The 9,629-nt window shown below is 54.9% G+C and overlaps 1 protein-coding gene across 1 annotated transcript; it reads right to left on the reverse strand.

Annotated features, from left to right (window-relative positions):
• Positions 1 to 2,442: 2,442 nt before the first annotated feature.
• Positions 2,443 to 8,976, reverse strand: LOC133360916 (type II iodothyronine deiodinase-like). Its single transcript, XM_061579805.1, has one exon. The coding sequence runs from the start codon at positions 8,481 to 8,483 to the stop codon at positions 7,614 to 7,616; it is 870 nt and encodes a 289-aa protein (XP_061435789.1). The 5' UTR covers positions 8,484 to 8,976; the 3' UTR covers positions 2,443 to 7,613.
• Between the last annotated feature and the right edge of the window lie 653 nt (positions 8,977 to 9,629).

Here is a 9,629-nt window from a genome sequence, read left to right on the forward strand (position 1 = left end):
GTGTACGCACCGCCGCCGCTGTGTTGAAGTGGCATCAGCACACCGACAGCCGTAGGACGATTTCATCGGTGCCCTTCATAGAAACACAGCAACGGCGCGGCGCCAGAGAGTTAGAGAGTTAGAGAGAGAGAGAGACCCTCTCACCCGCCGCCACGGTCCCGGGACACAACCCTCGCACCCTTGTGAATGGCTTCTGGTTTCCTAACCCGACTAGCCCAGCTCTTCGCTGCCAGCATGCCCCCACCCCCCATCCCCCCACCCCCCCCACCCCCACCCCTCCACTAGCTCCCCCCCCCCCGGCCCCCCAATTATATTCCACAGTAATCCTGCAATCGGGCGTCGCGCCTCGACGATGAGACGCAATGACATTCAGTTTGGAACTCTTGAGCGGCGAGCAATGCACTCCGCTGTGCTGCAGAGAACGGTCTCTGCCACACCCCACCTCACCCGCGCCATCACCTCGCCCAGCACCTGCCCCCACCGCACCCCGACGTGGAAGAGAATGTGACAGAACTTCTTCTGAAGTCACCTCTTTGTCCGCATTAGCGGCGCGCAGTTTTAATGCCCCTGACAGGTTTTCGTTCGTCGTATGTCAATCAAACCCATTTTGTACAAAAAAAAAATATCAGCGCTGAAACTGAACGCGAATCAAACGGGAAACACCACGTTTAATATAATCGTGGTGTTTTTTTTTGCATTTATCGGCGACCAGGCTGAGTGAGACCGTGAATTCGCAACGCCTGAGAACCCAGTTTCATCACGAATGGGCGGTTGAAACCCGGATTCGAGCCCAGGCTCTCAACGCTGCCGGCTCAGCGACTCTGACCCCTGCCCGGACTATCTGCCCATGGTTTTGTTTTCATCTTTTGTTTACTACCAAAATGCGCTCTGAGCTTCAGACCTCGAGCCCACTCACCCCTGCGATCCACTCACCTCTGAACCCTGCACCACCACCACCACCACCCACACCAGCACCATCACCACCACCCACACCAGCACACAATAGACAAAGACACCCCCCCACCCCTATAGCATTACCAGAATGATGGGGTTAGTTGTTGTTAGCGAGCACCTATGAAGGTCGAGAGAGCACGCGAGGGTGGGGGCGGGGGGGGTAGCACTACGCTCGGCCGCTTTAGTCACAACGCACCAGGCACTCGTTTGCGGCTGAGTCGACTTAGGGGAGGCCCAAGACCGGTTCAGATAATCGACACCGGTGTTGGTGAGCGGCAATCGAATTTCGGGTCGCCGGCTTCGAAGTGGATCTACACTGTCGCTCCCACATCAAATACAAAGTTCCCCCGTATAGCCTTAATAAACTGTTGGGGCAAGTGCAGTTAGCAAGCACCTATGAAGGCCAGAACGGTACACGCACGGGGGTGTGTGGCCAGCACTACGCCCGACCGCCTTTGTCTCCCCAGTGGCGATGTTTACACACCGCACCAGCTACTCATGTGAGGTTGAGTCGATTGAGGAGAGGCTCAAAACGCGGTTCAGACAATCGTCACCGATGTTGGCCGTGAGCGGGAATCGAACTCGGGTTCACCGTGGCCCGTAGCGCAAACCGCTGCACCGCCGCTCCCCGGCACACATCAGCGCATGCACACACACCCACACTAACCCACACATACACATCCACACACTCACACACACCCACACGCACCCACACGCACCCACACTAACCCACACATACACACCCACACGCACTCACACGCACCCACACGCACCCACACACCCACACACACCCACACAGACACCCACACACACCCACACACACCCACACACACACAGACACCCACACACACCCACACACACCCACACACACACAGACACCCACACGCACCCACACGCACCCACACACACCCACACATATTCATCCAATCCTGTGCGCGCGCTGTGGGAGCACAGGGGGTCCGTGAGTTGAATTAGTCTTATAGGGGGGGGTGGCAGGGGTGGTAGGGGTGGCGATAACATAGCTCGCGTGAATCGGGGGGGTCGAACGAGGACTGATGTTCAGAGCGGCGCCTTCTCTGCGCTGCTGTCCCAGTTGCTAATTCGCACTTAGCTCCGTGTCAGCTCGATGCCGAAACACGCCCGACGCGAATTCGATCCGCGCTCCGATATCAAAACGTCGCGACCGCGCCCACTCTCGCACCACCGCCTCGTGGTCGTAGCTCGCTGGCACCTTGCCCAACGCGTGCCAGGGGGTGGGGGGCAAACTCTCGCATTGAACCGCTTGTTGTTTTATTGTCGTCGTCGTCGATGTTGTTGTTGGGCGCATGATGTCCGACGTTTCGCTGCACGAAAACAAAAATTCGTCCAGATTCAGTAGAGTTTTGTTTTCTTGGTTCTTTCGGTAAAGTCACGTAGAAGGGAAATAATAAAATAATAAGAATAAAACATAATAAAGATGTATTTTTTATTACTTTTATTATTTCCCTTCTACGTGACTTTACCGAAAGAACCAAGAAGATGAATCCCTGCAGTCACGAAAGCTTTAAATCGAAATTTAGAGTTTTGTTGTTGTTGTTTGTTGTTGTTGTTGAAGGAGCACCCAGCAAAACATTGTCGGCCAACGCCGTCAGGGCATCTCGCCGAAACAAACAAGAAATCCCGAAGAAGCTCCGGGCACGTGACGCGAAACGTCGGACATAATGCCGGACAACAGGCGGTGCAACCGGAGGACAACACATCGGAGAGACGCGTGTTTGTTTTTCTCGCAGTGAAACGGTGGTCAGTGGTGGAAATTCCACATTGATGTGGTTGGTAGCGACCGGTTTTCGTCTGTCACAACAGACATCGCTCTATTTGTGGAGCCAACGCTGGATTGAGGCCTCTTCCACGCCGTGTCGGTCACGGGGGCTTGTTGGGTCAGCGGGGTTTTCGTGAAGAGAACAGGGCGTGGAAGGGTCGTGGCGGTTTCATATGTCACTCGCCACCGATGCATAACCCTGGTCAGGAATCGAACTCGGGTTACCGAGTTACACAGCGCAATGGGTTTGGCGCTGCGCCACAAGCAAATCGAGTGATCACGCGGATTCGTACTTTGTGTACCCCCCACGAATGTATCGCTCAGTCTGAACCCTTGCCTCCAAAAAGCGACGGATCGCTGACGTGCTCATCATCATCATCGTCGTCGTCACTTGCCCGAGGTCGATAAAATAGGTACCGCTTAGTTGAGCTGCAGCACCGGCCACGAGAGAGATGTGCCACTCGCCGTAATAAGAACGTGGAATTTCCACCACCGACGCTTGTTCAATCGACAACACGCGCATGCAACACGCACAAGCCGCTGGGGTTGCTGCGATAAAATGTTTTCACGACACGATATCAATGTTCACGATATGACGATCATCGCGATATCAGCTGCCCATAATGCTGCACTTGCATCGATCATTTGGATTGTAATATTTCGTTGCTCGGCCGCACTTCCCCGTCCGAATCGAAAACGCAGTAAGGGTGGCAACGTCGGTTCTACGTTGGGCCAACGTTCAGAGTTTAGTGGGATATTTCTTCAACGTTCCTCAACCGTTGCTATTAGTCTGATACCAAACGCAAACGCATAATAATCCATAACGCATAAAAGCGCAATGATCAGTGATTAGTTTGGCTCCTGCAACAGCCTCGGGCGACAGAGACACTGATTTAGATAGAACGCGAGTGACCGCCATTTGTTATTTTCGCCAATATTTTGTCAGAAAAGAACACATTTTAAAACGAGATATCGAACGAACAACGAAATTTTGGTACGATACAATTGTATCGTACGAGACGATTATCATACGATACGATTATCGTACGATTTAACCAATGGCATCACCCCGCGTCGCAACGTGCTCGGTGGATTACTGATTGCATTGCAGGATCGTGAGAGATGGCCGATGGCATGGGCTAGGGTAGGCGGGGCATTCATCCAGCAGTGGATTGAACACGGGTGCTGCATCAGCAGCCGTGTGAATAGAAGACGCAGTAAGCGTGCCAATGTCGGTTCAACGTTGGCCCAACGTTCAGAGTTTACCGGGATATTGTTGCATCAGAAGCAGCTGATGCTGCAGCAGCTGATGCTGCTTCTACTGCTACTACTGCAGCGGCAGTTGCTGCGTGATTATGATAATGATGATGGCGATGATGATGATTATTGATTTCGCGGGACATCACAATATCGCGGCAACCCTACAAATCTGCAGAACCCAATAATTGCCACTCAGAGTGTAGGTGGGGCGGGGGGGGGGCGGAGAGGGATACAAATAAATTACACACGAGCAGAGAAAGGCGTCACCAAAACGAGAAGCGTCTCCACTCTAGCAAATTTAAAAACAAATAGCAAACAACAACAACAACTATAATGCCACGAGTCTGCCAAGAAGACAGTCGCGCTCCGACGCGCACGTGCGCGTGCCAAGTGGCCCCCAGGGGTAACGGGAACTCGACGATTAGCTGAACAATCGCGGCTGCTGCTCGTTCACCCCCAAGAGTGGACCAGGGCGATCCGCCTATAGATACCCCGCCGATGCGTTCACGGTAACGAAGGAAAACAAGAAAGCGGGTGTGGACCAATCAACTTCAAGGACAGTGCATACATTATCAGAGTTATGTTTTTGTTTGTATTATGACTGCAGGTATTGTGGTCTATGCAAACATGACTCCTTGTAAAAAAAGGTGTTAGTTTTGTTGCCAGATAAAAGGGTAAAAAACAATTATCAAGAAAGCGGAACTCCAGTGTGCCTGCCCAAATATAAATAATAATGATGATGATGACAAAATTACGTGCGAATTTAGAACATCGACCCTACCTATTGGCTTTACACAATTTAGGTTTTTTTTAGAATTTCGGTTGAAATATTCACTGGTTTTACGCTTCTGGAAGACGTGCAGAGTAGATTCTCTGGACTCAAAATGCTCCTTCCCTCCACAACGTGTCCACCGCTGTGCGAGTGAGGTATCTACAAACGGATCACCCCCGTATACTGCATACACTGTCTGCTCGAACCTCTCCGATGTAGTAAAAATAATGCCACATTCACACGACACGAGGACACCAATCGGCGACGGGCGCGTGCCCCCCAGGACCGCCGAGGTGGCGACGTTCGCTGGCAGCCCCAACATTCTGGAACGATATCCCTCTGCACATTCGCAGCATCACCTCAATCGCGTCCTTCAAGAGAGACTTAAAAACTCACCTCTACAATCATGCTTTTGAGCGACTCTGAGCTTGGCTCCGCGCCTCTGAGTTGCGGCCACTACGTCTGCAAATTTGCGCGCGTTACAAATTGAACTATTATTATTATTCAACGCGGTCGCCCTAGTGGATTCGACACAGCGTCTGTCAAAACGTTGGGGACACAATGCGGTCTGCTGCTGCTGCTGCCTGCTGGGCTTGATGATCTATCGTTCGCTGGGGGGGGGGGGGGTGAGTTAAACTCAGAGGATCTCTGAATATTTCGCGAAAATTCATTACAAAAGTGGCACCTTTTGAATAAAAAAACACAAAACAGGGAACGTTTACCCCCCCCCCCCGTTAAGGAATGCAGCCTTGACATTATCTCCCCCTTGTCCTGTGGCCGGGTCTTGAAGACCCCGAGAAGACCATCATCGACACGGGCACAGATAAAGGCGCAGCCCTGCAATGACCCGCTCACGAGACCGCTCAACCCAGAGGGAGCTCTGGAGAGAGAGACAGCCTCTCGCAAAGGGGGTTGTATTTGGCCTCCTCTTACACGCTGGCCAAACGTCTTGGAGAAAGCAGGAGCACCCACACTTTACCCCACTCAATTTATAATGATGCGCGGGCGGAGAGGCGGGACGAGGGGGAGCAGCGGGGGGGGGGGGGGTGATTTAACATTGCACGTCCATTTGTTTCAGATATTACGCATACTTCTACATCTGCTCACGAATGGTGAGAGCGATCGATTTCTGGTACGATGCAATGGAATGATGAACACGCGTCTCGGCTAAGGGCGACTAAGCGAGAACTACGGCGTCGGTACCGCGAGGCATCGTCGAGATGGGCTCCTTATCTTTATTTAGACTGCAGCAGGAATCCGATGAGCCGTGAAGCTCTTTTACGCAGACGCCGGGGGGGGGGGGGGGGGGTGGTCTGCATCCCGAGCGTTGCAAACGCGGCGCGCGAGTGAAGGCAGTGCGAGTGACGTTCAGTGCAATTGCTCAGTCAGTTTAAGGCACATTGTTTGAAACAAAATAAGAATACATTCATGTGACAGTACGTTGTCAATCCACTGCTGGACTAAGGCCTCTCCACGCCGTGCCAAGTCGTGCGGCCTACGTGACCATACTTCACCTCGCCGGTAAGTGCCGATTGGTCAAGAGGGCGAAGGACACCAAGAACCGGTTCAGGGATCAACTCGCCACTGATTTTGGCCGTGGCCCGAGATTCGAACTCGGGTGGCCGGGTTCATATTGCAGTGCGCTAACCACTGCCCCCCACTCCGCTCCCTTTTCACAATCATTGAAAAAATAACGTGCTATGAAGAAGGGCCATTTCCCGAAACGTCGCCTATGAGGCCACCGTGCTATTGACGCATGCGTTGAGCTTTATTGAAATCTGGGATTATTTTGCAGCAAAAAAAAAACAAAAACCCAGTTTCGATCATGAATGGAGTGGACCGTGTTTAATGCCCAACAGAGACTGTCCAAGTCTCTCCGTCTCTCGAGACGTCCCACGTGTTCACACGATCACTCGAGACTCATGGCCCAGCGCGTATCAAACTCGAGCGGCCGCGGTTCCGCAGCGGGATGCGCCTCTGCGCGGCTACCAATCATCCGGCGCGTGCAGGGGGCGCGCTGCAACGCAATTCGCAATCGGGAATCGATCAAACTAAGGCGAACGAGAGAAGTATTATTGGCAAAATCGTCAAGGAGCCGAGTCGTGGTAAATGACGTTCTGACAAACACTGCGACTCGGACGCACTGCGTCTTACAGTGGCCCACGGGCAGCAGCAGACAGACAGAGAGACAGAGACAGAGAGACAGAGAGAGAGAGACAGACAGAGACAGACAGAGACAGAGAGACAGACAGAGAGACAGGCAGACAGAGAGACAGAGAGACAAACAGAGAGACAGAGACAGAGAGACAGACAGAGATACAGACAGACAGAGAGACAGGCAGACAGAGAGACAGACAGAGAGACAGACAGAGAGACAGGCAGACAGAAAGAGAGACGACGTCGCGTCGTCGTTGTCTCTTTGACACAAAAACGACACGAAAAGCCCCAAGTGCGGGACTCGCTCACGCCTCGCCACAACGCGACCCCCCAGCCCCCGTCCCACACGTCACGCCGAGCGAGTGCCCAACCTCAGCCCGGAATAAGTCCCGAACCCTGGTACGGAAATAATTTTCGCACCCCGCCACATCCATCCAACGAACCCGCTCTTATAAACCTATTTAATAGGATTATGGCAAATATAGGGTAAAACAGTATGAGGATTTTTTTTATATATATATATCGATGGGTGTATACTGCATTCTAGTGGTAGTGCCTTACGCCGATAAGGCGTAAATTCCGAGCCAGGTTCCTAGCAAGCGTTCCGTAAAATATCGAGCGAGAAAGGGGGAAAAAAAAAAGTAGGGAGCTTCCCCGTTCTGAGTGCTGCCCTTATCTGGAGGCCTTCAAGCTCTCCAGGAAACACTTCACCTCGCGCACCCTGTAGAAGAAAGGACCCTTGCCGCCCAGGTATCTGATCCTGCCGTCCTGGATGACGTACAGGCGCTCGTAGGACACCCCGTAGTCGATGTTGGCGTTATTGTCCATCGCGTCGGCCACCACGGGGCAACGGCCGAGGGGTGGCATGAGGCCGCGCAATTGGGACGCGGCCACGCAGCGGTCCCCCAGGGCGAGGTGCCGGGGCACCTCGAGGCCGCCGGGCGCGGGCCACCCGTCGGACGGGTGGGCCTCCTCGATGTAGACCACCAGGAAGTCGGCCACGTCGGCGAAGTCGCGCACGAGGTCGCAGAATTCGCCGAGTTGCTCCACGAACGGGGGTCAGCTGGCCGAGCCGAAGTTGACCACGAGCGGGCGGTGATCTCTGGCGAAGTCGAGGAGGCGGCACGCGGCGCTGCTTGACGTGGTGGTTGAGCTGGTGGTGGTGCTGGTGGTGACGGTCGCTGCTGCTTCTGCCGGTGTCCGTGGTGTCAGCGTCTCGTGCGCGGAGGAAGAGGCGGCGGCGCAGGAGAACGAAGGGGATGAGGACGAGTGGCCTCCGAGCGCCACCACGCTGGAGTTGGGGGCTTCCCCGCCGAGGCGGACCTTCTTGTGTGCGTCGAGCACGTAGCTGCGCCACACGGAGAGCATCCCCTGCGCCGTGAGCATGCGCGGGTGCTGCGCGTGCCCCTTGGCCGAGTGCGTGAGCGACGCCTGGAGCGTGCGGCGCAGGAACGAGACGGCGTCGTAGAGGGCCAGGAAGAGGCAGTTGGAGAAGACGCCCGGCAGGATGAGCAGCACGACGAGGAGGTTGACGTGCGGCATCGTGGACGACGATGGCGAAGCGGTGGAGGAGGTCGATGAGGTTGGTGGTGGTGGTGGTTGAGGGGTGGTGGTGGAGGAGGAGGAGGCTGGGGACCCCCCTCTTAAGGAGACGCGTGGACGGAGGTTCCCATCAGGAGCGCGCTCGCCCCTTGCGGTGATGGGTTCTCGCCTTTTAAATGTGGAGGTGATGAACGGCGATGATGATGATGGTGGTGGGGGGGGGGGAGGAGCAGGAGCCACGCTACGGGTGAGAGTAGCCGACCCCTCTCTCTGCGCTCGGACCTTGAGTTCTCATTGGCCCGGCGAGCGGCTCACGCACTCCGCACGCGGCGAGTTCGCGTGCCCAGTTTATACCGCGTCTGCCGCGAACGCCAGAGATCGGGAGGGGAGGGTGGAGGTATGGAGATAGGGGAGGGGGCGAGAAACAGAGGGAAATGTACAGGAGAGCGAGAGAGAGGGTGGGGGGTAGAGGAAAGACAGGAGAGAGATAGGAGAGGTAGGAGAGAGATAAGAGATAAAGTAGAGAGGGGGGGGGAGACGGCAGAGAGATAAGAGGGGGAGCAGAGAGTGCAGAGGGAGGGAGGGAGGTGGGGTAGACAGGAGAGTGATAGGAGAGGTAGGGGAGAGTAGATATAGGGGAGAGAGAGAGAGAGGGGCAGAAGGGGGTGGGTGGAGTGCGTGGGTCTGCGTCGGGCGGGGTGGCGGGCGAGAGGGACGTGGGGGGCGGGGGGTCTGGTGCTTGTACTTGATCTTGGAAGAGGGTCGTAGAACCGTCGAGATTACACAACGCCGGTAACAGTTGCGTAACGACTCGCTCGGCCTGCAGTCGGTGCGCGGTAGAGGAAAACACACGAGACACAGATAACGCGCGTTCGGCGAAGGTCTGGGGAGGGGTGGGGGTGGGTGTTGGGGAGGGAGGGTCCATACGTCCAGGTTTGCACCGAATCCGTGCAAAGCCAGCCAAGCAAGGGGTGTGCGTGCGTGAGGGTTTGTGCCTGCGTGTGGGTTCTGCTCACAAACAGCACTCGCCCCAACAGTATGTTAAGGCTACACGGGGGATCTTTGTCTGTGTGTGTGTGTGCGCGCGTGGCAGTGCCTGCATCTCTGCTTTATTGAACTGGTCAAGGCCTGTCATAGCACCAATAG

The sequence above is a fragment of the Lethenteron reissneri genome, chromosome 8, assembly GCF_015708825.2.
Source record: "Lethenteron reissneri isolate LAM-NWPU_2019-01 chromosome 8, ASM1570882v1, whole genome shotgun sequence".
Lineage (NCBI taxonomy): Eukaryota > Metazoa > Chordata > Hyperoartia > Petromyzontiformes > Petromyzontidae > Lethenteron > Lethenteron reissneri.